Here is a 26342-nt window from a genome sequence, read left to right on the forward strand (position 1 = left end):
ATTGCCACGGACATTAAGTCATGTGGCATATTTGCAGCCACATTCCATCTCGTTGCGGGGGCGATATCAAAATACTTTAATTTGCTGCACCACAAAAAAGATGTGAAACACTGCGGTTTGTGGTGGTGTAATAAATATGGATAAATCGACAGCCCGTACTACACGTTGTCAATAAACAGGGTATCAAGAGGTTTTCAATCATTTTGTCAACGACCTAAGTTATTTTGATCATAGAAAGCTCTGAATGTAGAAATAAACTGAAACTTGATGTATGGATAAAGAAACATCCAAACCACGTAAACAGCCGCTGGGCGGCACGCAAGCACTACGCATAGGGATCGCAAAGCAGAAAATCGTGACGTTTAGGTTGCCCATGCTCATAAATTTGATGCGCCTCGTCGAAAAAGGTACACAAGTTATCTCTTACAGTAAACTCAGGCCCAACATCTGCAAAAAGAAAGTAAACGCGATACAACCATGAGGAGCTTAGGATTTGCGCTGACGTTAGCCTGGATAGCAGGATGTGCTTTTGGTAAGTCAGCTACTGTGAATAAAGTAGCGGAGGTGTGTGGGAATGTTTTTTTCAGTTTTGCATGCACTTAACGTAGCGAAACATTTAATGCTTTGAATATTCAAACCGAACGAAATTAATATTTTTAACATTCAAAGCAAAATGGAATAACAAATGCGATGTAAAAAATGAAAGGAGTTTTAATATTAAGATTTATTTTTGTAGGTCTGAACTGCTTCATGTGCAAAAACCAGCCGTCAAACAGACACTGCATTTTATTCGGACGCATAAAAAAGTGTGCGAAGAACGAGGTGAGTCTGGAAAATTTTGTACGTGGCAACGTTGCGCAACGTATGGGGTTTTGAACCAACGAGACGACAAAACCTTTTTTCCAGTCGACAAAACTTTGGACGCTCATAACTTTGCCGTTTCTCAATGGATTTCGATGATTTTTGCACAAGTTGTATGGAAGGGCATGTAGTTTCAAAAAAAAAAAATTCCAACAGTATATGGGAAGTTTTATCCGATTTGTTTTACTTATTTGTTATATCTGAAGAACGCAAACTTGCTACAGGCGTTTGAAAATATTTCCCAATTTTTTTATCGGGGCCGCAAGTTTTTGGTTTCTTACCCCACTTCTCCTCTCTTCGTCCTCGTTTACGATTAATTTACGTTTTCGCTTTATTGGAGCACGATAGGCGCTATCCATATATTTCCGAACCAAGGCGATACGTTTTTGGTCGTACAGCTCAGCAAATTCGTGCAACCCGTTTAATTTGCGCCCTTCCAATCTCGTACGTTTTAATTCTTATTGACTCTTTTCCATTATGCCTTGTGTCCTGTTGTTGTTGCACAAAGTTTGGTAGGGTTTTACGGAAACCTTTTCCAAAAAACTTGTGTAAATGTTGTACGCAGTGCTCTTCCCGTGCCGACCTAAATCCCTCAACAACAAACTGCTCCACAGCGCAATTTTCGGAAGATAGTTGTCACAAAATTTTGATATTATTTTTGGACAGAAGAACACATTGGTTGGGTTAGAATCCGATGACGAAAAAACAGATTTTGCTTCAATAATTACCTTTTTGAAATGCTGTGAAAATCGGTTTTCATTGCAACTTGGTTGAAACGAGTCTTGTTCCTCTTCTTCTTGTTGATCGGTTTCAGACCACGTGGCGCAATATTCCATTGTTTCTCTGTTTATTTTTTTACTTAAAATGTCCCAACTGGCGTTTAGCTATTTCGTGTTCATTTGCGCAAAAAACCCGCGTTGCGTGAAACAAAATGTCGCCGATTTCTTCCATACTGGTGGCGGCCACCAACAATGCCATAATATACATAGATTCTATGCGCCTTTTTAATTTAATCCACAAAGTTGTTCAAAATTTTACATTATATGACTCGTGCATAAATGAAGAAACGCTTTTTTCGTTTAATTGTCTGTTGGTTGCCGCCCCAGATACAACAGAATAACACCTATCAACGTATGATTCGAAATCTTCTATCATATATTCCGTTAACAAAGCGCGAATTATCGCCATGGAACCGTCGCAAATAATAAGTTTTACCCTTGTCTTTCCAGCAAATTTTTTTTTGTCGACTAGCGTGTCTACTCAGCCAACACACATAGATGAAGTTTAGCGACAAATGTACATAGAGAATTTTTAATCGAGAAGATATGATGTAATAGAAACGCGTAGCAGTAATAAGTATGTAAACTGTTGAACGAAACCTTATAACTTTACTTACAAAAGCATTCGGATCCAAGCGCTTCCTGAGCTTAAATTTAAATTCGGAGGCACAAACATGCAGAGCCCTGACCGTATTCTATTGACATGAGCCTCATATTTGACATGGGTCAAAAACTGCAAACGTGCAAGATAGGCGTTTTTTTTACGATATTTGAGCACGAAATAGACATCCTGGTCCATCACTGCAATATTTGACATATCTTGATTTTACGGCGATGATTGAAGTTGCCACACCCCATACAACATATTGTTTCGTTCGTCGATATAATTGGTGCCAACAACACGCACTTCGACCTAATATTTTTGCTTCTAGGATGCGTGCCAGAACGTAGTAAGGAGGAATGGATACCAACGGGCTATCACTAAAACATGCAAACAAGCCGCCGCATGTGCAAACAACGTCTATCAGGTAAAGGTCCTTCATTTCTTTGTGTTTGTTCCACTCATAGTGGCATTAGTTTCTGCACTGATATAATCGGCCTGTTCTTATCTACACATGTGTCAATTCCGCAGTTTCACAATGATGTTGCTCGTGATTGGAAAGGGCAGCACAAAATGACTCGCTTGTTTACACAATACACCCGCTCTAACGCCGATATGCTTTGAACTTTCTGCGGTCGCGATCCCGCAAAGCAAACACGCTTAATTAGTCACAATCTCTGCATTTTTGGACAGTTGCGGTGCGCTTTGGAACGTTCCAAGTCAACCAGATCTGTAATCCCATTGTTGTGTAACACAAAAGCTCACATTCTGACTAAAACATAATAATAACAACGCGTTATTATGACCAGCCTTGAAGGGTTGGAACGTTACTACATAAATAACACCACATTATATATTGGCGCAACGTGTTACATTGCAGATTACATTTAGCTGAATTTTCAATTCATTGGGCTGCATGTTTTTGGAGTTTTTTCAGACTTGCTTTGAATGAAGCAGGTTGCAAAAACGTAAAACAAAGGTTATTTGAATGTAACTGCCAACAGATACACTGTTTTTCGCACCTGCAATTTAGAGAAACGCTTTGACATAACTTGAATATTAAATACACGGAGGGCAATAAAAAATGATATTGCCAGGATTTAGGCCAATTTTTGGATTTGGTTAGATTAAGGGACGCATATTAGCACGGGATTAGGTATCTTGGATAACGTGCGCTGCGGTTAAAAATTTACCCCCGTTATCGAATTGAATTTCTACGTAGAATCCCAAACCGGCGTGGTATCCTACGCAGTGCAATACCAGGTCACCAAGCTCCGTATGTCGATGTTGTTGCTCAACGGACATTTGCAACGGCCCAGCAATACTCTGTCAAAGTTGGGGCGATTTTTTTCTATTCGGTATTACTGGAATTCGATAAATGTGGAATAAGTTTTAAGGATATACACCATCTAAGAAACTTTCGTTTCAGGCTAAAATCTGTCAGTCTTGTTAAATTAGACAAATATATTTCGCTTTGTTAAATTTGTTGAATTCACTTTAAGTTTTAAGGATATAGATTTACGTTGGTTAAATTTGCATTCAACCAATTCAACTTCCGACTGCGTATTTTTAGACTCCGTAAGACTACAGTGTCCTAATTTGCCACAACCGAAATTCGGAGAGCGCAGCTGTGATTTTCTAAAAACACCCACAGAAGTTGGCGCGCAGTGTTTTTTCCAATGTGATCAGGGTAAGAAAATAGGCATTTGGTGACGTAAAACGTGACTGATTAGTTGCTAAAAAAAGGTCTGTGTTCTGCAAGGTTATATCCTGACTGGTCCAGAGATGGTCAAATGCGTTCGACGAGGCAACAGGGCTGTCTGGAACGACGATATACCAAGATGCTTACGTACGTTCACACATACAAATCTGTCAACGTTATCCCAACAGCAAATCGTCAAACAGAATAACTTAAAGTCAATTGTGATATTGTGAACGAAAACAACACAACATTTTGCGTTTTATATTTGTGTAAAGGTAGCTAAGGGCAATGACCATGGTTTTAATCAAGATCAAGTTCCTTTATTTTTATTTTTATATTCAGCCAAGTTATGCGACGCAGTTTCATTTAACCAAGGCGTTTTTGAATGCACGGACGAGTTCAACCTCGGATCGAAATGTAATTTTCGCTGCACAGATGAGCAATACCACGTTTTTCCACGACTAAGCGATACATTGACGTGTGAGAGGCAAGGCAATCCACAGTGGGACCGGCCAAAGCCTTGCTGTGCTCGTAAGTCGGTCAAGACCTCGTTTTGGACTCGTTACGCTATACAGCAAACGTGGCTTATCACGACCGCGACAACATGATTGTTATTATATATAAAACTTGTTGTTCTGATAGGACGAGCGCTTGCTTGGGCAGTACGAAAGTTCATATACGGGCAAGTCCGTCACTTATTTTTGATAAACTTATTTGAAACAAGTTCGAAACCTTCTTGCTTGTTATAATAGTATACTGTTCAAAATGTGTGTTCTTTGAGCGCCAGACGAAATTGATGGCCTTAAATTTTACAAAACCCATAGTTCCCCATTACGGCACCTTGTACTTCACTGGCAATACACGTGTCAAACGTCAAGCACAAAATTGTTGCAATTTATTTTTGTACAGGTTCCTGTCCTCCACACGCTCTTATGGACGCTTGCATCATACTAGATTCCTCGTTGTCAGTGAGGCGTTCCAACTGGCCAATTATGATTAGTTTTTCTCAGAGCATTATTAGGTAAGTCAAAACCAGTTATCGTCACGATACGTGTTCAAAGCGTTTATTGTGGGAATATGTTGCGTTGCACAGAACTTTTGAAGTAACAACCGAGGCCACCCAGTTTGCCGTGTTCAGCTTCGGGCGGTGGCCTAACAAAAGATCACAAATTTTGTTTAACCAATTTTCGAATGATAAAGAAGGGCTGTTAGAAGCGGTCGGAAAAATGAAATACAATCCATCGGGTAAGTATATAATGCTCTTAAAGTAGCTCACGAAATCGTGACCGCGAAGACAGTTGATTTTCAACTGATTAATGTGATCCCTAAAGCAAAACAAAAGCAATGCAGAAAATATTAGAACTATGTGCGATCACAGTCGATTATTCATCGTTGCAAAAGCGTTATCTCATTCCCCACGTGATGGTACAGAAATATCGTTTTTTAACGGCACGTGTAATGCACCTCGTTTGGGCGAAAATGGTGATTACCGCAGCATGACAGGAGCTAAATATTGGCAACCTTGTCGCCCAGCAACCTTCACTGGCCGAGCCTTACGTTACGCCAGAGATGTGATATTTAATGAAACGACGGGCGATCGAAGCGGAGCAAAAAACGTGATAATAATAATCACCGACGGACAAACATCACCAGAGGATCCAGCCGAAGAGGACGCCACGTATCTTAGAAAAGCAGGAGTGTTGGTGAGCATTGGTTCTAAGAACAGTTACCGACCGTGCAAACCCATTAGAACCAATATTTGATAAATTAGAAGGGCACGTTCTTGCTACTCCAATTCGTCGTTGGGTGTCATATTTCTTGTCACGCGTTAATTATATACTGCGAATACTGTATAAATAAAACAGAGTCACTTTTTGCGAAATGCCAAGAAATGCAACAGGAAGAAAATTGCCTTTACTACAAACTCCTCGAGGTTTTATCACGTACAGCGAACAATATATTCTTTACACAAGATTTCGTGGTAAACATTCCAACATATTGCATTTGTGAAGATGTTTGGAATCGGAGTCATGCCGCCCCTTGGAAAACTTACAGTGGAACAATTGGACGACGGCCTGCGGGAAATTGTTGGTGAAAGGAGCCAGTATTTCATCGCCAGCGAGGGTTTCGAAGGTCTTAACGATCTGCTTTCTGCAGGCATTAGCGAGGAAATCTGTACCAACCGATGCGACTTGTGAGTCATCTTTAACAAAAGACCACAGGCTGATTGGTAATAAGTCATAAAAGCTCACTCATCAAGGCCGATCACGCCGAAAAAGAAATTTTGTACAGCTTTGTTTCATTTTCACTGAAAACTGTGCAATGCGCGGCTTTATTGCAGAAAAATATTCATGCTATATGTAAATGCGTTAAAGTACAATGTGGTTGCCAAAGCATCCAGACAGTATTCCATTGATTATTCGCACGAAAATTCAATCTGATTTGGCCAAGTTTACGTAAACGTGACCTACAGGCACATATTTTATATCACGGGACTTCCTGTGATTAAGCAGGTTGGAATGGAATGGTATACTATGCTAAATTCTGTTACAAAATAAACATCCTCAGTCGGTATGTCACTTTTGTGAATGTACGAAACAAGTAAACATACCTTGTGAAGTAAATGATTTCATTTATTTCTTCCTTCTTTGTTCTTTTTTTGTTTCATCCCTTTTTCATTGGTAAGCAATAAAAACAAAAGTTCAGTTTATAAACCATCTCCCAACAGTAAGACAGCAGACACGTAAGTTGGCGCTTCCAAAACATTCGAAAACTTGTCGCCATTGTGACATAACAAACAAAACGCAGGTACAGACTGATTTTGGTTATAGGACCGTAATACATGATGGCGCATGACCAAGAATTCAAATACGCTTGCTTACTTCAAATAATTATAAAGGCCAACTTTACTCCTAATTCTTTTTCTGTTTTGACATCAATTTGCCGGAAAGACGTAAAGATATACGTGCTAAAGACTCTTCCATTTAGGACTAGACCAGTGGTTGCAAAAGTGGGGGCCAAAGACCCCAGTTCAGCATTTAATGATCACAGCTGTTGCGCGACTTATGATGTCAGGTCGAGTTAAAGTTACACTTTCTGTTTTGAGTACAAATCAAAGTTTGATAAACTGGCGTTGTTGCATCAGCCTCATCCATCGCATGATATTGTCCTGGTAAAGATGCAAAAAAAATTTTCAATCTCTTCAGGAGGCGATACGAAAAAAAAATTAGAAACACTGGGCTAGTCGAATATCGGTCATTTGTTATATTAACATGAGGTGTATAATATTGCACAATAAAAAAAATCAATACAACAGCGCGCAAAAAGAAATTCAATGTGACCAGAACACAACACTATGGAAAAACATACAATAAGCTTGCACCCTTTATGGGTAAAGAAAGCATGCCGAGCTTGAGTACAATAACAATTAGAATAAATGGAGGTTGTGTAGCACAATATAAGTAAGTAGATAAGTAGTTGAGCACTCAATAATCAAAACCGTTCCTTTCTTTTCTGTGGATGAAATTTATTGGTAGATAAATTTGTTAAATCGACTAAATATGGATGAAGGTGTGTTGGCAGTCGGTACACTGGTTACACGAAATTTAGCAGCCGCTTGGTGGAGCCCGCTTGACTTCTTTGTGGGTGTTTTGCTGCTCCACTCGCCTTCACATACTTCTGTGCAAAGCTAAAATATCAACACATTACACACATGGGTCGGTTGTGGGACCTATCGGGGTTGTAGTTTACTGGGAGGAAATTCAGGAAAAGTATATGTTTGTTAATTTGAAGCTCCACAAAAGTTTTTACTTGCATTGCACAAAACATCCACTGATAAATTTTCTTATAGTTTTTGTTAGAAAATGTTCCTAGTTTACAAATAATTTAAAATTATTCTACCCTTTTGTAAACTTGCGGCCTACTCATATTATGCCAACGTCATATTCGGCTAAAAATCAAAACTTTATACAAACAAAAAATGTCCAGCCCCGCAAACGGTGGGGTGTCTTGCACAGTCGACGACTTCGCAACGAGCGTCTGCACTTTCGTTTGTGACCCAACTTTTGCACTTATCGGCAGTTCCGACGTCACATGTCTCGATGACGGAAATGGCGATGTCTTGGGCGTTTGTTCCGATACCGCGCCAACATGCCAACGTAAGACAACTTAACCCCACGCAGCCTCTAACAACATCGCCGCTTTCACTTTCTGATATACGATATTGTCTCTCCCTTTGATTGCTTGCATTTGAAGTCCACGTTAAATTGAAATGTTATTGGCCACACGAGAACGCAGTGGGTTAACATAGCGGTTATTTAACAGCAATTGTCTGCGTTCCACGCCGATCCCATCAATGGTAGTGTGTCGTGTAGCAACGACAACCGTGAGAACAGCGTATGCGACTTCTCTTGTAACGATGGATACGCCTTCGTTGGCGAACCGAGCTCGACTTGCTTGGACGACGGCAATGGCGACGCTCTTGGTCTCTGGAGCTCGCTTGCACCCGTCTGTGAACGTGATTAATGGAAAGGGTGGAATGTTACATGGTAGAAATGCGGTTGTGAAGATAAATTTTGTCTATAATTTCTTTAGTCTCTGATTTGCATGCAAGGTTCATGTTAGTGCGCGCATCTTTTAGAACTTTGGTGGTTAAAGCAATGTATATATTGTTTTCTGCGTCCTCTAATGCCGCCCGCAGACAGAAAAGCCTGGCACGTCAGTGCCTTCAAGCTGCATTCGTTCCAAGGACCTTACAGCAATGTGGACAGTTACAAACGTATCTGAACAACATGCTTTGCGCTCAACTCTCTCTGCTTTATAAAAATATAATGATGGTAAACCGTGAGGCCAAAATGTTTGCAGAAATCGTCTGCGAACCGCCACAGGCCGATCCAGAGTTCGGCACTGTATCTTGCACGAACGGCAACATCATGGACAGTCAGTGCTCGTTCGTTTGTAACGCAAACTACGATCTGGAAGGGGCGCCACAAACTACCTGTATTCACGACGGAAATGGCGACACACTTGGCGTGTGGACCAACCCTCCACCAGTCTGCAACCGTATGTTATTACTCACTGTTGCTGCGTTGAAGGCTCAATTGATAGTTAAATTGCAGTAATAGTATGATATTGTTCAAACGCTTACATTCACCTCACCGACGAAGGGTTTTTGCTCCTATAAATATGGATTTATTCATGTTTAGCAATTGTTTGCATCCCGCAATCCGCGCCGGATTTCGGAACAGTAAGCTGCTCCAACGACAACTTTGCCACCAGCGTTTGCACGTTCGAGTGTGAGCCAGGCTACGCCCTAATAGGCGCAGATGAAACGACCACGTGCGCTGATGATGGTAACAACGACGCACTGGGTGATTGGACAAATCCCCGACCCGTCTGTGAACGTAGGTTACCCGGAGATCCCACGTTGCCCACTCCACTGTAACCATTCTGTCACTTTGTAGCAATTGTTTGCGAACCGCCTCAAAGCGGCCCCACCAATCGTTTGGTTGTTTGCTCGGACGGAAACGCGGTCGACAGCGACTGTACTTTCACATGCGACGAAGGTTTTGCTCGTATTGGAGCCCCGTTGGTAACTTGCCTCGACAATCTTGACGGAGACGCACTAGGTGCTTGGAGCGAGCCTGCACCAACCTGTGAACGTACGTTTCCCGATGCAATGAAACCACCGCAGCACTAATAGTTTCTCAATCCTTTTAATTTAATCGTGCAGCCATCACATGTCCTCCCCCGAGGGAAAACCCACTTAATGGTGCAGTCCAGTGCAACGCAGGCATCTCTCTCAACAGCGAATGTGCTTACACGTGTGATGTCGGCTACGCATTGGTTGGGTCTCCCGGCATCACTTGTGTCGACGATGGAAACGACGATGCCATTGGCGTGTGGACCAATCCTGAGCCACTTTGCGAACGTAAGGGGTTCCAACTTTCCCTATCTCTTTTCGCATCCAATACCGATGCGATGCAGTAATCATGGTTGATTCACAGCAAATTGACTCTTTTCCTTCTTGCGAGTCTCCTTGGACTGGCTTTGTGACAGCATGTACTTATCTAATTGTTCCTTATCTTTTTTAGGTTTTTTCTGACCTTGAATGTTATCAGCAGATTTTATCAGCAGATTTTTAACTCGTTACCGCAGCAAAACTTATTCTTGAATGCTTTTTTCTTTGCACCAATCTTGTCAAAAGCTATACAATATCTTGGATATAGTATAGCACATTCAGAAACATTTGACTTTATTTGCAGACTTTCGTACCATGCATGAACAAGTCTAAAATTACTATTTTATCCTTATATTGGTGAGATATCCGACTACATTCTTTTCCCTTTCGTCGAGCCGACGAAAGCCACGGACACATTCAGTTTTTTTCTTATAAAAACAACAAATCACTATCAACCCTCTTGCAGAATCACCATGCGCATGTTGCCACGTCCTTCTTATAAACATTGGGGCGCCGCGATCACGTGCCTAAACGTGTAACTTTCCACTTAGGTAAAACTTGCGGTACACCACCAGCGGCGCCAGAGAACGGTTTCCGTGTTTGCACCGACGGAAACTTCCTCGGTTCTCAATGCGAGTTCGGCTGCGACCCCTTCCACACCCGTGTCGGACCGCTCTACACCAATTGCATTGAGCCCAGCGAAGGCAACCTCGTCTGGGACAACCCCGCTCCAGTTTGCGAACGTAAGTAGAGCAATTGCATGAAAAAGGCCTTGTTTGTTAGGGCCTGGGCGAAAACACCAGTCTACAACAAGCAAAATGTGAGTTAAAATGGCATCGCAGCCAAATAGAAGCGTTTTTAACAATTTAGAGCGAGTTGGGCCAAATCACGCTTCCGGTAAGGTATTTACGAGGTATCACGTTAAACTTTTGCTTTGCAGCGAATACGTGCGATGACCAGGGTTTTTGCTCCACGGAAACTTCTCTTGCAGCAACGACAACTTCGCCACCTCGACCTGCACATTTGAGTGCACAGGAGAAGGATATGCGATTTACCCACCTGGGCGCGATCAGAACACTTGTCTCAACGACACGCATGGACCGTCACCAAACCTTGTTGTGCACGTAAGTTGACACTTGATATACTGCGCATAAACACAACGTGAAACTCATGCGTTCGATGATGCTGAAAATAGATTTACAAGCGCGTACAATGATCATACAAACAAAACGTTTAAACTTGCTAAAGTACGAAGTTGTGTTACCTAATTGACATTTATAGGTGACTGTCCTCCATATGCTCTGATGGATGCTGTCTTCATTCTCGACTCCTCATCCTCCATTGGTATTGACAACTGGCCCATCATGCAGGACTTCGTCAGAACCGTTCTGTCGTAAGTTTTGCTGCCAGGCACAGAGTTACTTCGGATCTTATTGAGCACACATGAATTCTCATTCTGTCAATTTCAGTTCATATATCCTGGCCCCAGACTCCGCAAGACTGGCCGTGTTCCGATACAACAGAGCCGTTGACACAACTTCCGAAATCTTGCTTGGAGATTTCGACAACATCAAGGACTTCATTGCGAAGTTTAACGAAATCCCCTACGACGGCTCTGGTAAGAGCAAATTCAGTGGCATGAGAATTGTCCGACCAGCAAAGCTGTATCGCTTAGGCGTAGAAAATACACTTTCTCCAATGAGTTGGACAAAAATACTCCCTTCTATTCATTTAGTTGGACCCTAAAACACCAATTTCCATTTGATGACTCCCTAAACATGATTTTATTTCGTGTTTCAGGAACCAGGACTGGAAATGCTCTTAACTACACCAGAGATGTGATCTTCAAACCCGAAAACGGTGATCGACCAGACGTCAAGAATGTCGCCCTTGTTATCACTGACGGTCGATCCCAGGATGACGTCGCAGCTATTTCACAACAGCTTCGTGCAGATGGCGTACTGGTAAGCGCTGTTTTCATTTTCACGGCTATTTGCAAATCTGGGCAAGAAACTGGCTCAGTATAATATTTCCAGTGTAGTTAGTTGCTGTTTCGTGCGTTAGAGGGGTCGCAGCACATAATGGCAAATACTGAAAATGAAACATTGAACTTGCATATGAGCCAATGTGACTTTGGAATTTTATTGTGATGTGTTTTTTAGACCTATGCCCTTGGAATTCAACCACCCCGTGGAGCTCTCGATGAAGGTCAGTTGAATGAAATTGCCGGCGATCCATCCCGCCTCCTTATCGCTGAGGGTTCTTTCGCCGATCTTGGCGAATCTCTTTCAAACCAGTTGGCCGAACAGATTTGCGGTGATCCGTGCTTCGACGCCCACCTACACGACGAACTTACCACGATTGCCCCATAAGCAAACCCTTAGTTTTCTCCCTTACGTCTACAAACAGCATCATCGTACTAACATAACTGAGGTGTATATGTAACCGTAAAGCATTATTTTATTCCGAAATTTTATGCGAAAGTTTTGGTCATATTCTAACCAAAACTTGCTTGTAGCCGAAATTCTGCTTATAGCTGCCAACGCCACAAGCACCACCCTGCAGTAGGAGTGTATATATATGCATTTACTCTAGATAAGTAACTTGTGTCTTGCCAAAGCAGGGTTTCCTTGCTCCTCGATGTCGGTGTTTCTTTGTCACGAATAAAAAATTCACATAGATTAAATCGTGTTTTATTAAGAGGCATAAGCCATTGTACCTTATTGGAAGGCAAGTAGTGAAAGCAGACGAAAACAGCATCGAGAAATGAATCATTTTCATTGTAATGGATAGTTAGACGATGGACCGCTCCGCGACTATACGTTTATTATTCAGTTTAAAGACGTCAAGGAAACCGCTAACTTAACCAGATAGATATTAGCATCGAGCCCAATAATATAAATTCTGTGAGCTGCATACAAATGACCTTGTTTTTCCCAATAGTTGCACCTATATTGGTGCCCAACGGATGGCGATGATTGTGTATAGTCACCAGAAAGTGGAGAAAGAATACCTCGCATTGTTGCAATACCGCAAGAGTAAATGTTTAGGCGTTGCGGCGAGCGCCACAGTAATTCACCTTTCTTCCGCTAGTTCTGCAACATTCTTACTTGTTTATTCCTGTACAGACAACACATTTACACATAAAGAATTTCAACAATATCAAAATTTCGGCTCCTTTCGTTAATGCAACCAAAAGGATGTGAAAACCTGAATCCTTGCCAAAAAGATCATTTGCAGTGTCAAAAAAGTAAAAATTAAAGAAGTCAATGAAAAGGCCATAAAAATAAATAGGCCTCCATCATCCAAATATTGTGTATCAAAGAAAGATCACGCAACTTGACTTGGACATAGAAAGATGTTGATAACGCTATCACGCGCTATCATCTACGCATGGGAAACCACAAAATACTTCCACGTTATCGCAAAACCGTGACATAAAACGAACGTGTCTATCCCGCAACAAGCATTTCCAACGAGAATGTACTTGGAAAGCCTGTCTATTCTGAATTCACTGAGACTGCATAGGATTTGGGTAGTACGCAGGAATATATGATGGATATATACTGTTTAGTTGCAATCCTTCTTTTGCATGTCGATCTTGTGCCAGGTTTGTATGTTAAGTTAAATCAGGAATCAAATCACATTTGCTATATTTTTATATTTTTGTGTGTTACATTTCAAACGTTATGTTGTATCTATTTAGCACTGATGTGTTGGGTCTGTGAAAACGCACGAAGCAACGGGGAGTGTAACTTTCGAGGCAAACTTACACAATGTCGAACCAATCAGGTACAGGACAACAATAAGCCACGAGTTACTTAACAGCGATTTTTGATACAAAAAAAATACGCTTAAAAACCAGGAGGCTTGTCAAAACACCGTTAGAACTGACAATCAAGGAGTGTGGGTTGATAAACGCTGCAAGCAAGCCAGTGCATGTGACAGCAACTACATACAGGTGATAATAGGAATTCGATGCTAATATTTCCATTATGAGGCGACACTATTCAGTTGTTTTCTTGGTGGCTTAATCTAACAATCAAAGCATTCACTCAGAACCCCCAGCCAGCTTGGTATCCCACACAATGCAATATGGCCTCTTTGCACACCGTGTGTAGGTGTTGTTGCGACCAAGACGGATGCAACGCCCCATTAATTGGTTGTGATAACACAGGTATTACTCGAAGCCACGTGTAACGGCTATTTATTGGTTAACATTTAAGGATTAGGATTATGCACAAAGCTTTATAAGTGTTTCCCAGTTTCAAATTTGGCAAAATTCTTTCGTATGAAACAGTATTATGTTTTTGTTTTACTTAAGCAAGCGTGTGCAATCCACCCCAACCAGCACCGATACACGGTAAAGTATCGTGCAGCCACAATAACAACGTGGGAAGTGTGTGTCGGTTCTCATGCGATTTTGACTACAGTCTACACGGCAGCTTCTTTTCTGTATGTGGTAGGTAACATGCAAAAAAAACAGCTTGATAAACATGATTAGAAAAACTTTCGAAATACTGCAATTTTACCCTTATTTTTTGCAAAATCTAATAAGGTGGAAACGGTGAGTGGAATGCTCCACCGCCTTGGTGCTTTGAAATCAGGTGCGACATTTTTGTTGCAAGGCCAGACAACGGCGACGTGACATGTGACAAAGAAACAACCCTGGGGAGCATGTGCAGGTAATATATCTAGCTCACACTATTACTTGATACTGATACCAAAGGCTCATGCAGTAACAATTCAGCAGCAAACTCGTGGAATTTTGTAGGTTTTACTGTGATGAGGGGTATCAGCTTGTTGGAGAATTTGACACAACATGCATCAGGCAAGAGGAAAACGATAGGGTGTTTGGGATACGGAACAATGAACTTCCGGAATGCCGTAAGAATAATTGCAAATTACATGCTTGCAATGACAGAAAAATCCCACATGCAACGTCAAAGCTTGCTTTAAATTATGCTAACATGTAATTATCTTTACATTTTACCAGGTATGGTTTGTAATCCGCCACATATCGACCCACAAAACGGCAGAGTTACCTGCACCGATTCAAACTTCGTAGGGAGCGAGTGTTTGTTCATTTGCGACGAAAACCACCTGCTGAGATGGTTAAATCTGTCGCGTTGCGAGAACGGAAAAACTAATGAAGCTGAATGGACAAACCTTGCACCAACCTGCGAACGTTCGTTTAAATGAAATAATAGATTTTAAGTGGCTTTTTTGGCATAACAGGCCATGCGTGACCGTGCAATCATAAAAAAATGTACACAGATGCCATTGCGCCAAACATACATGCTACGCATTTTAATATTTACAGTTATTGTATGTGAACCACATCAAACCAACCCGGACAACGGAACGGTTTCGTGTTCCAATGGCAATATTGCCGGGAGCCTTTGCACCTTCAATTGCGACCGTGACTACGCACTAAACGGAAGTAACGCAACAGAATGTGGGCCCGATGGAAAGTGGAACAACAAGGCACCAACCTGCAGAAGTTAGATATTTTTTTAATCAATTTCATTCCCCGTTGCTTCCAAGTTTGAACTGGGTAATCTATAGATATTGATTTTTTTGAACCAAAATACGTTGAGTGATGAAATTCACTTTTAAAAGAGACGACGCCAAAAAAGCCTCATCGGTCCATAGAGCTTAATAGGTCAAGTGGTCCACAGACCCAAACGTGTTGAAAAGCCTTGCTATAAACACAAGTATCTGTAACTGTACACAGTCGGATTATTGCCTTTTTTCTTGTGCAGAAAAGTTGTGCAACAAGTCTCCAGAAACACCACAAAACGGTTTTCTCGAATGCACGGCCGAGGGCGATTTTCCCATCTGGTCTCAATGCGAATTCGGCTGCGATCTTTATCACACACTTGTCGGGTCGCTTTACACAACGTGTGTTGAATTAGATCAAGCCGTAATGATGTGGAACAATCCAACGCCTTTTTGTGAACGTAGGTCAAGGATAATCTTCCACCTTTCATGGTAGCTGTTCCATGGAATACGTTAATGTTTACAATAACAAATGCACATCACGCTTTTAATGAAAATAATTAACGTTTGTGCGTAAACAAGTACATCTAATTAAAAAACACTTAAACTCTTATGCTATTGACACATTATAATGTAATATTAGCGCATCAGTGTAAAGAACAAGGCCCTCTTTTCAACGGAAAGTACACCTGCACAAAGCAGAACATGCCATCGTCGGAATGTACGTTTCAATGTTCGGGTGATGAATTCAGACTCGAGCCAGAAGGAAGGGTCAACAACATTTGTCAGAACAACACAGAATGGAGTGCGCCAAAACCTTGTTGCACAAGTATACGGGACATACACATACGGTTATATAGTAGGCTGACAATTCGTTTTTACTGATTTACAGGAATATGCCCCCCTTATGCACTGATGGATGTCGTTTTCGTGTTGGACACGTACGAATCTGCTGGAGCTGATGAGTGGGATGTGATGAAGCAGTTTGTGGAATCAATAATCTGGTAAGTTTGTATAGGTAAGCTAAATGAGTCACCACGAACGATACGAAATATCCCACGGCGAGAGCATTACATAACGGGGACTGACATGCGAAAAATAGCGCTTTCAAGCAGTGTGACGATTTTCGGAATGTGTTATTGGAAATGCTATAATAACATACGATTAACAAACGCATTCGTGCACTTCACAGTTCGACCAAATATTAAAATCATGTTTTAACTTTTAGGCAATTTATCATTGGTGAAGATAAAGCTCAGATAGCCGTATTGCCATACAACAGCGACCCAGGCAACATAGCTCATATTCTTCTGAACGAAACCAACAACATCGATTTCCTGATCGAAAAATTCATTGCGATTCAATATGCACCAAGCAGTAAGGTCTTGTTCAAAGTATTTTTTTTAAAGACACCATATAGAATAGCAGAAAACGTAGGGGAATACATCCATTTCAATGGCAAAATGGTAATTACCGAAACACTTTGCTGTCGAAGGAGATAGGCTTGTTTTTGATTGGACCGCTAATATAAGAAGTAACGCAATCTAACTGCTCAAAATAAAAAAAGTTATTTGTTGACACCTTCAATGTATACGTTTGAAAATATTCAAATGGCCACTGTTCTACCTAAAAGGTCTCATCAGTGCAGTTGGTGTGACTTTCAGACGATTTTGCTGACCAAACGGCCAGTATTATTTTACTTTGCACTGTATTATGTGCAGTATACAAAACATGTGTTTTAGCTGTAAAGGAATTGCTTTTACAGGCGGCAACACAGTGAGCGCCCTGGAACGTGTGCGAGACATAATATTTCGTCCGGAGAACGGAGACCGCCCAAACGCAGTGAATGTTGTTGTTGTTATCACCTACGGGCCTATAGAAGGCGACGTTCTTACGATTTCGAACGATCTTCGCCGGAGCGGTGCATTGGTACTTGGTTCCTCATTTAAGCGTTTTGTAAACATATTTAACCTGGTTGTTGTTTCAGATCTACGTCCTTGCAATCGACCACAACCAACTTGACTTGCAGCAGTTAAACGCGATAACCGGCGACCGAAAGCGAGTTTTGGTCTCAGAAGAGAGCTTTACGGGACTTAGCAAAGAACTTTCCGAGCAGTTGGGTTTATCAATCTGCGGTGATCCTTGCTTCAATTACGCGGAACATTTGGAACGTCTAAGTAGCAATTTTACAAGGACATGAACGCAACCTACTTGGAGCGTCGTTTCCTCGAAAAGCGACACGAAAAGTTGTAAAATGTGCAATTTTGGAAACTCCGAATTTTTGTTTTCTGTTTTACCAATGTATTAATCTGCTTATTAGATGCACTAAACATATCGACATATTAATATTGCAATTTAAAGCCGTAACAAGAAAACAAAATCCATCTATGATGTCGATTATTGTCAAACAGCATGCAGTGGAAGGGTCAGTGCAGAGAAATTTATTCATTGCTAAATGCGGAAGTAAAACATGTTATCGTCTGGCATGTGTTAAAGCCTATGTTACAAATGCAAGTCAAAATTTAAACGTGTTCACACAAGCATTTGCATGTAAATGCTTTGTAGCGTCTTATCGCAATCTATGTTTTAGGCAAACAAACACGTTTCTGCGGTAGGAACGAGTTGTTACAACTAATCCAACACACAAATCCAACACTGCGCGCATCTTTTAGAACTTTGGTGGTTAAAGCAATGTATATATTGTTTTCTGCGTCCTCTAATGCCGCCCGCAGACAGAAAAGCCTGGCACGTCAGTGCCTTCAAGCTGCATTCGTTTCAAGGACCTTACAGCAATGTGGACAGTTACAAACGTATCTGAACAACATGCTTTGCGCTCAACTCTCTCTGCTTTAAAAAAAGAATGATGGTAAACCGTGAGGCCAAAATATTTGCAGAAATCGTCTGCGAACCGCCACAGGCCGATCCAGAGTTCGGCACTGTATCTTGCACGAACGGCAACATCATGGGCAGTCAGTGCTCGTTCGTTTGTAACGCAAACTACGATCTGGAAGGGGCGCCACAAACTACCTGTATTCACGACGGAAATGGCGACACACTTGGCGTGTGGACCAACCCTCCACCAGTCTGCAACCGTATGTTATTACTCACTGTTGCTGCGTTGAAGGCTCAATTGATAGTTAAATTGCAGTAATAGTATGATATTGTTCAAACGCTTACATTCACCTCACCGACGAAGGGTTTTCGCTCCTATAAATATGGATTTATTCATGTTTAGCAATTGTTTGCATCCCGCAATCCGCGCCGGATTTCGGAACAGTAACCAGCTCCAACGACAACTTTGCCACTAGCGTTTGCACGTTAGAGTGTGAGCCAGGCTATGCCCTAATAGGCGCAGATGAAACGACCACGTGCGCTGATGATGGTAACAACGACGCACTGGGTGATTGGACCAATCCCCGACCCGTCTGTGAACGTAGGTTACCCGGAGATCCCACGTTGCTCACTCCACTTTAACCATTCTGTCACTTTGTAGCAATTGTTTGCGAACCGCCTCAAAGCAGCCCCACCAATGGTTTGGTTGTTTGCTCTGACGGAAACGCGGTCGACAGCGACTGTACTTTCACATGCGATGAAGGTTTTGCTGTTATTGGAGCCCCGTTGGTAACTTGCCTCGACGATCTTAGCGGAGACGCACTAGGTGCTTGGAGCGAGCCTGCACCAACCTGTGAACGTACGTTTCCCGATGCAATGAAACAACCGCAGTACTAATAGTTTCTCAATCCTTTTAATTTAATCGTGCAGCCATCACATGTCCTCCCCCGAGGAAAAACCCACTTAACGGTGCAGTCCAGTGCAACGCAGGCATCTCTCTTAACAGCGAATGTGCTTACACGTGTGATATCGACTACGCATTGGTTGGGTCTCCCGGCACCACTTGTGTCGACGATGGAAACGGCGATGCCATTGGCGTGTGGACCAATCCTGAGCCACTTTGCGAACGTAGGGGGTTCCAACTTTCCCTAGCTTTTTTCCAGCGATTCGCTGGAAATTTTTAACTCGTTATCGCAGCAAAACTTATTCTTGAATGCTCTTTTCTTTGCACCAATCTTGTCAAAAGCTATACAATATCTTGGATATAGTATAGCACATTCAGAAACATTTGACTTTATTTGCAGACTTTCGTACCATGCATGAACAAATCTAAAATTACTATTTGATCCTTATATTTGCGAGATATCCGACTACATTCTTTTTCCTTTCGTCGAGCCGACGAACGCCACGGACACATTCAGTTTTTATCTTATAAAAAACAACAAATCACTTTCAACTCTCTTGCAGAATCGACATGCGCATGTTGCCACGTCCTTTTCATTAACATTGGGGCGCCGCGATCACGTGTAACTTCCCACTCAGGTAAAACTTGCGGCACCCCACCATCGGCGCCAGAGAACGGTTTCCGTGTTTGCACCGACGGAAACTTCCGCGGTTCTCAATGCGAGTTCGGCTGCGACCCCTTCCACACCCGTGTTGGACCGCTCTACACAAACTGTATCGAGCCCAGCGAAGGCAAAATTGGCATCGCAGCCAAATAGAATCCGAGGTGTTTTTACAATTGAGAGCGGGGAATATACGAGGTAACACATTCAACTTTGCTTTGCAGCGAACAGGTGCGATGACCAGGGTGTTTTGCTCCACGGAAATTTCTCTTGCAGCAACGACAACTTCGCCACCTCGACCTGCACATTTGAGTGCACAGGAGAAGGATATGCGATTTACCCACCTGGACGCGATCAGAACACTTGTCTCAACGATACTGCATGGACCGTCAACCGTCAACGATACTGCATGGTCATGTTCTAACCAAAACTTGCTTGTAGCCGAAATTCTGCTTATAGCTGCCAACGCCACAAGCACCACCCTGCAGTAGGAGTGTAGATATATGCATTTACTCTAGATAAGTAACTTGTGTCTTGCCAAAGCAGGGGGTTCCTTGCTCCTCGATGTCGGTGTTTCTTTGCCACGATTAAAAAATTCACATAGATTAAATCGTATTTTAATAAGAGGCATAAGCCATTGTACCTTATTGGAAGGCAAGTAGTTAAAGCAGACGAAAACAGCATCGAGAGACGTCAAGGAAACCGCTTACTTAACCAGATAGATATTAGCATCGAGCCAATAATATGAATTCTGTGAGCTGCATACAAATGACTTTGTTTTTCCCAATCGTTGCACCTATTTTGGTGCCCAACGGATAACGGTGATTGTATAGTCACCAGAAAGTAGAGAAAGAATACCTCGCATTGTTGCAATACCGCAAGAGTAAATGTTTAGGCGTTGCGGCGAGCGCCACAGTACCTTTCTTCCGCTTGTTCTGCAACATTCCTATACTTGTTTATTCCTATACAGACAACACATTTACACATAAAGAATTTCAACAATATCAAAATTTCGGCTCCTTCCGTTAATGCAACCAAAAGGATGAGAAAACCTGAGTCCTTGTCAGAAAGATCATTTGCAGTGTCAAAAAAGTAAAAATTAAAGAAGTCAATGAAACGGCCATAAAAATAAATGGGCCTCCATCATCCAAATATTGTGTATCAAAGAAAGATCACGCAACTTTACTTGGACATAGAAAGATGTTGATAACGCTATCACGCGCTATCATCTACGCATGGGAAACCACAAAATACTTCCACGTTATCGCAAAACCGTGACATAAAACGAACGTGTATATCCCGCAACAAGCATTTCCAACGAGAATGTACTTGGAAAGCCTGTCTATTCTGAATTCACTGAGACTGCATAGGATTTGGGTAGTACGCAGGAATATATGATGGATATATACTGTTTAGTTGCAATCCTTCTTTTGCATATCGATCTTGTGCCAGGTTTGTATGTTAAGTTAAATCAGTAATGAAATCACATTTGCTATATTTTTATAATATTGTGTGTTACATGTCAAGCGTTATGTTGTATCTATTTAGCACTGATGTGTTGGGTCTGTGAAAACGCACGAAGCAACGGGGAGTGTAACTTTCGAGGCAAACTTACACAATGTCGAACCAATCAGGTACAGGACAATGATAAGCCACGAGTTACTCAACAGCAATTTTTGATGTAAAAAATTACGCTTCAAAACCAGGAGGCTTGTCAAAACACCGTCAGAACGGACAATCAAGGAGTGTGGGTTGATAAACGCTGCAAGCAAGCCAGTGCATGTGACAGCAACTACATACAGGTGATAATAGGAACTCGATGCTAATATTTCCGTTACGAGGCGACACTATTCAGTTGTGTTCTTGGTGGCTTAATCTAACAACTAAAGTATTCACTCAGAACCCCCAGCCAGCTTGGTATCCCACACAATGCAATATGGCCTCTTTGCACACCGTGTGTAGGTGTTGTTGCGACCAAGACGGATGCAACGCCCCATTAGTTGGTTGCGATAACACAGGTATTACTCGAAGCCACGTGTAACGGCTATTTATTGGTTAACATTTAAGGATTAAGATTATGCACGAGGCTTTATCAATGTTTCCCCGTTTAAAATTTGGCAAAATTCTTTCGTAAGAAACAGTATTATGTTTTTGTTTTACTTTAGCGAGCGTGTGCAATCCACCCCAAGCAGCTCCGATACACGGCAAAGTATCGTGCAGCCACAATAACAACGTGGGAAGTGTGTGTCGTTTCTCATGCGATTTTAACTACAGTCTACACGGCAGCTTCTTTTCTGTATGTGGTAGGTAACATGCAAAAAAAACAGCTTGATAAACATGATTAGAAAAACTTTCGAAACACTGCAATTTTACCCTTATTTTTTGCAAAATCTAATAAGGTGGAAACGGTGAGTGGAATGCTCCACCGCCTTGGTGCTTTGAAATCATGTGCGACATTTTTGTTGCAAGTCCAGATAACGGCGACGTGACATGTGACAAAGAAACAACCCTGGGGAGCATGTGCAGGTAATATATCTAGCTCACACTATTACTTGATACTGATACCAAAGGCTCATGCAGTAACAATTCAGCAGCAAACTCGTGGAATTTTGTAGGTTTTACTGTGATGAGGGGTATCAGCTTGTTGGAGAATTTGACACAACATGCATCAGGCAAGAGGAAAACGATAGGGTGTTTGGGATACGGAACAATGAACTTCCGGAATGCCGTAAGAATAATTGCAAATTACATGCTTGCAATGACAGAAAAATCCCACATGCAACGTCAAAGCTTGCTTTAAATTATGCTAACATGTAATTATCTTTACATTTTACCAGGTATGGTTTGTAATCCGCCACATATCGACCCACAAAACGGCAGAGTTACCTGCACCGATTCAAACTTCGTAGGGAGCGAGTGTTTGTTCATTTGCGACGAAAACCACCTGCTGAGATGGTTAAATCTGTCGCGTTGCGAGAACGGAAAAACTAATGAAGCTGAATGGACAAACCTTGCACCAACCTGCGAACGTTCGTTTAAATGAAATAATAGATTTTAAGTGGCTTTTTTGGCATAACAGGCCATGCGTGACCGTGCAATCATAAAAAAATGTACACAGATGCCATTGCGCCAAACATACATGCTACGCATTTTAATATTTACAGTTATTGTATGTGAACCACATCAAACCAACCCGGACAACGGAACGGTTTCGTGTTCCAATGGCAATATTGCCGGGAGCCTTTGCACCTTCAATTGCGACCGTGACTACGCACTAAACGGAAGTAACGCAACAGAATGTGGGCCCGATGGAAAGTGGAACAACAAGGCACCAACCTGTAGAAGTTAGATATTTTTTTAATCAATTTCATTCCCCGTTGCTTCCAAGTTTGAACTGGGTAATCTATAGATATTGATTTTTTTGAACCAAAATACGTTGAGTGATGAAATTCACTTTTAAAAGAGACGACGCCAAAAAAGCCTCATCGGTCCATAGAGCTTAAAAGGTCAAGTGGTCCACAGACCCAAAAATCCTTGCTATAAACACAAGTAACTCTAGCTACACAGTCGGATTATTGCCTTTTTTTCTTGTGCAGAAAAGTTGTGCAACAAGTCTCCAGAAACACCACAAAACGGTTTTCTCGAATGCACGGCCGAGGGCGATTTTCCCATCTGGTCTCAATGCGAATTCGGCTGCGATCTTTATCACACACTTGTCGGGTCCCTTTACACAACGTGTGTTGAATTAGATCAAGCCGTAATGATGTGGAACAATCCAACGCCTTTTTGTGAACGTAGGTCAAGGATAATCTTCCACCTTTCATGGTATCTGTTCCATGGAATACGTTAATGTTTACAATAACAAATGCACATCACGCTTTTAATGAAAACAATTAACGTTTGTGCGTAAACAAGCACATCTAATTAAAAAACACTAAAACTCTTATACTATTGACACATTATAATGTAATATTAGCGCATCAGTGTAAAGAACAAGGCCCTCTTTCAAACGGAACGTACACCTGCACAAAGCAGAACATGCCATCGTCGGAATGTACGTTTCAATGTTCGGGTGATGAATTCAGACTCGAGCCAGAAGGAAGGGTCAGCAACATTTGTCAGAACAACACAGAATGGAGTGCGCCAAAACCTTGTTGCACAAGTATACGGGACATACACATACGGTTATATAGTAGGCTGACAATTCGTTTTTACTGATTTACAGGAATATGCCCCCCTTATGCACTGATGGATGTCGTTTTCGTGTTGGACACGTACGAATCTGCCGGAGCTGATGAGTGGGATGTGATAAAGCAGTTTGTGGAATCTATATTCTGGTAAGTTTGTATAGGTAAGCTAAATGAGTCACCACGAACGATACGAAATATCCCACGGCGAGAGCATTACATAACGGGGACTGACATGCGAAAATTAGCACTTTCAAGCAGTGTGACGATTTTCGGAATGTGTTATTGGAAACGCTATAATAACATACGATTAACAAACGCATTCGTGCACTTCACAGTTCGACCAAGCATGAAAACTTTTTTTTAACTTTCAGGCAATTTATCATCGGTGAAGATAAAGCTCAGATAGCCGTATTGCCACACAACAGCGACCCAGGCAACATAGCTCACATTCTGCTAAACGAAACCAAAAACATCAATTTCCTGATCGAAAAATTCATTGCGATTCAATATGCACCAAGCAGTAAGATTTTGTTTAAAGTATTTTTTTTAAAAGACGCCATATAGAATAGCAGAAAACGTAGGGAAATAAATCCATTTCAATGGCAAAATGGTAATTACCGAAACACTTTGCTGTCGAAGGAGATAACCTTGTTTTTGATTGGACCGCTAATATAAGAAGTAACGCAATATAAATGCTCTAAATAATTTAAGTTATTTGTTGACACCTTCAATGTATACGTATGAAAAACATTATTTTACTTTGCACTGTCTTTTGTGCAGTATACAAACATGTGTTTTAACTGTAAAGGAATTGCTTTTACAGGCGGCAACACGGTGAGCGCCCTGGAACGTGTGCGAGACATAATATTTCGTCCAGAAAACGGAGACCGCCCAGACGCTGTGAATGTTGTTGTTGTTATCACCTACGGGCCTATAGAAGGCGACGTTCTTACGGTTGCGAACGATCTTCGCCGGAGCGGTGCATTGGTACTTGGTTCCTCATTTAAGCGTTTTGTAAACATATTTAACCTGGTTGTTGTTTCAGATCTACGTCCTTGCAATCGAGCACAACCAACTTGACCTGCAGCAGTTATACGCGATAACCGGCGACCGAAAGCGAGTTTTGGTCTCAGAAGAGAGCTTTGCGGGACTTAGCGAAGAACTTTCCGAGCAGCTGGGTTTATCAATCTGCGGTGATCCTTGCTTCGATTACGCGGAACATTTGGAAAGTCTAAGTAGCAATTTTACAAGGACATGAACGCGACCTACTTGGAGCGTCGTTTCCTCGAAAAGCGACACGAAAAGTTGTAAAATGTGCAATTTTGGAAACTCCGAATTTTTGTTTTCTGTTTTACCAATGTATTAATCCGCTTATTAGATGCACTAAACATGTCAACATATTAATATTGCAATTTAAACCGTAACAAGAAAACAAAATCCATCTATGATGTCGATTATTGTCAAACAACATGCAGTGGAAGGGTCAGTGCAGAAAAATTTATTCATTGCTAAATGCGGAAGTGAAACATGCTATCGCCTGGCATGTGTTAAAGCCTATTCTACAAATGCAAGTCAAAATCCAAACGTGTTCACACAAGCACTTGCATGTAAATGCTTTATAGCGTCTTATCGCAATCTATGTTTTTGGCAAACAAACACGTTTCTGCGATAGGAACGAGTTGTCACAACTAATCCAACACTTGTTCTTTTCGACGACCTCACGAGGTTCATAATTAAGGCTAAAATTACAAGTAAACACCTTCGACCGGCCAGAAAAACAAAGATCGGTCGTTTGAGAAAATTAGCATGCAAATAATATTGCATTTAATAGCCGATTGCGCGATCGTCCATTTCTCTTCCGGCGCGACGCAAACAACAATTGGACGCGCGGTAATTTCCAAATCATAAAATTCGACAATTATACGGGGTGACAAATCACCTCACTTTGTACCGAAAGTTTCTTACATCCAAAGATATTGAAAGGCAGTTCTTGGAAACCTCTTAATCGTATTTAGCAAAAACACAACTTCTTGTATTCGAAAAAGTCGAATAATAAGGATTGTTGTTTAAGTAATCAGGTAAATATATCAGTAAACAAGCGAGCTTATCCGAAAAGCCGCAGGTGGTTTGGAAACCCAAAAAAATCTTCACGTTAAGCATTACACGAAAATTGAAGACGCTGAATTATTGCAAACACTATATTTATCTTTGCAACATTGAATCATCATTACAAACGAAACCAATGATTTCTTTGTCCGATACAACGTCCCCGACACAATCTGACCAATGGTAATTTCCCCACGTCCCGAGGCCTTTTTCAACGAAATTCCACTTCAAATTTTCGGTGGATT

At 41.6% G+C, this 26342-nt stretch overlaps 2 protein-coding genes and 1 pseudogene across 3 annotated transcripts in view; 2 read left to right on the forward strand and 1 right to left on the reverse strand.

The window, feature by feature from the left end:
- The first annotated feature begins 393 nt into the window (after positions 1–393).
- On the forward strand, positions 394–12558 carry LOC145910973 (sushi, von Willebrand factor type A, EGF and pentraxin domain-containing protein 1-like; annotated as a pseudogene). The gene is made up of 23 exons (XR_014403223.1): positions 394–532; positions 737–822; positions 2573–2668; positions 3464–3599; positions 3815–3931; positions 4004–4090; positions 4286–4474; positions 4853–4964; positions 5037–5188; positions 5477–5646; positions 5956–6137; positions 7931–8069; positions 8267–8459; positions 8807–9004; positions 9148–9345; positions 9406–9603; positions 9675–9872; positions 10454–10645; positions 10863–11026; positions 11184–11295; positions 11372–11520; positions 11703–11866; positions 12065–12558. The product of XR_014403223.1 is annotated as a sushi, von Willebrand factor type A, EGF and pentraxin domain-containing protein 1-like (transcript).
- Positions 7568–26342, reverse strand: part of LOC145910446 (exocyst complex component 3-like) — a 59778-nt gene continuing 41003 nt past the window's right edge. The window contains exon 20 of the mRNA XM_082997576.1: positions 7568–7631. The gene's annotated coding sequence lies outside the window, so the exon portion shown is untranslated. The remainder of the gene's footprint in view (positions 7632–26342) is intronic.
- Positions 13380–25405, forward strand: LOC145910977 (sushi, von Willebrand factor type A, EGF and pentraxin domain-containing protein 1-like). Its single transcript, XM_082998206.1, is given in 38 exon segments — positions 13380–13512; positions 13609–13694; positions 13768–13863; positions 13962–14079; positions 14227–14364; positions 14461–14587; positions 14677–14789; positions 14899–15090; positions 15226–15405; positions 15668–15865; positions 16048–16233; positions 16297–16408; positions 16633–16781; positions 17170–17333; positions 17392–17600; positions 17725–17867; positions 18299–18496; positions 18640–18837; positions 18898–19095; positions 19167–19364; positions 19779–19983; positions 20033–20213; positions 20772–20893; positions 21183–21253; positions 21350–21435; positions 21508–21603; positions 21702–21819; positions 21967–22104; positions 22201–22327; positions 22417–22529; positions 22639–22830; positions 22966–23145; positions 23398–23595; positions 23778–23963; positions 24027–24138; positions 24363–24511; positions 24815–24978; positions 25037–25405. Coding segments are annotated over 38 exon segments (5712 nt in total). The 5' UTR covers positions 13380–13454; the 3' UTR covers positions 25250–25405.

The sequence above is a fragment of the Ascidia mentula genome, chromosome 8 (assembly GCF_947561715.1).
Source record: "Ascidia mentula chromosome 8, kaAscMent1.1, whole genome shotgun sequence".
Classification (NCBI taxonomy): Eukaryota; Metazoa; Chordata; class Ascidiacea; order Phlebobranchia; family Ascidiidae; genus Ascidia; species Ascidia mentula.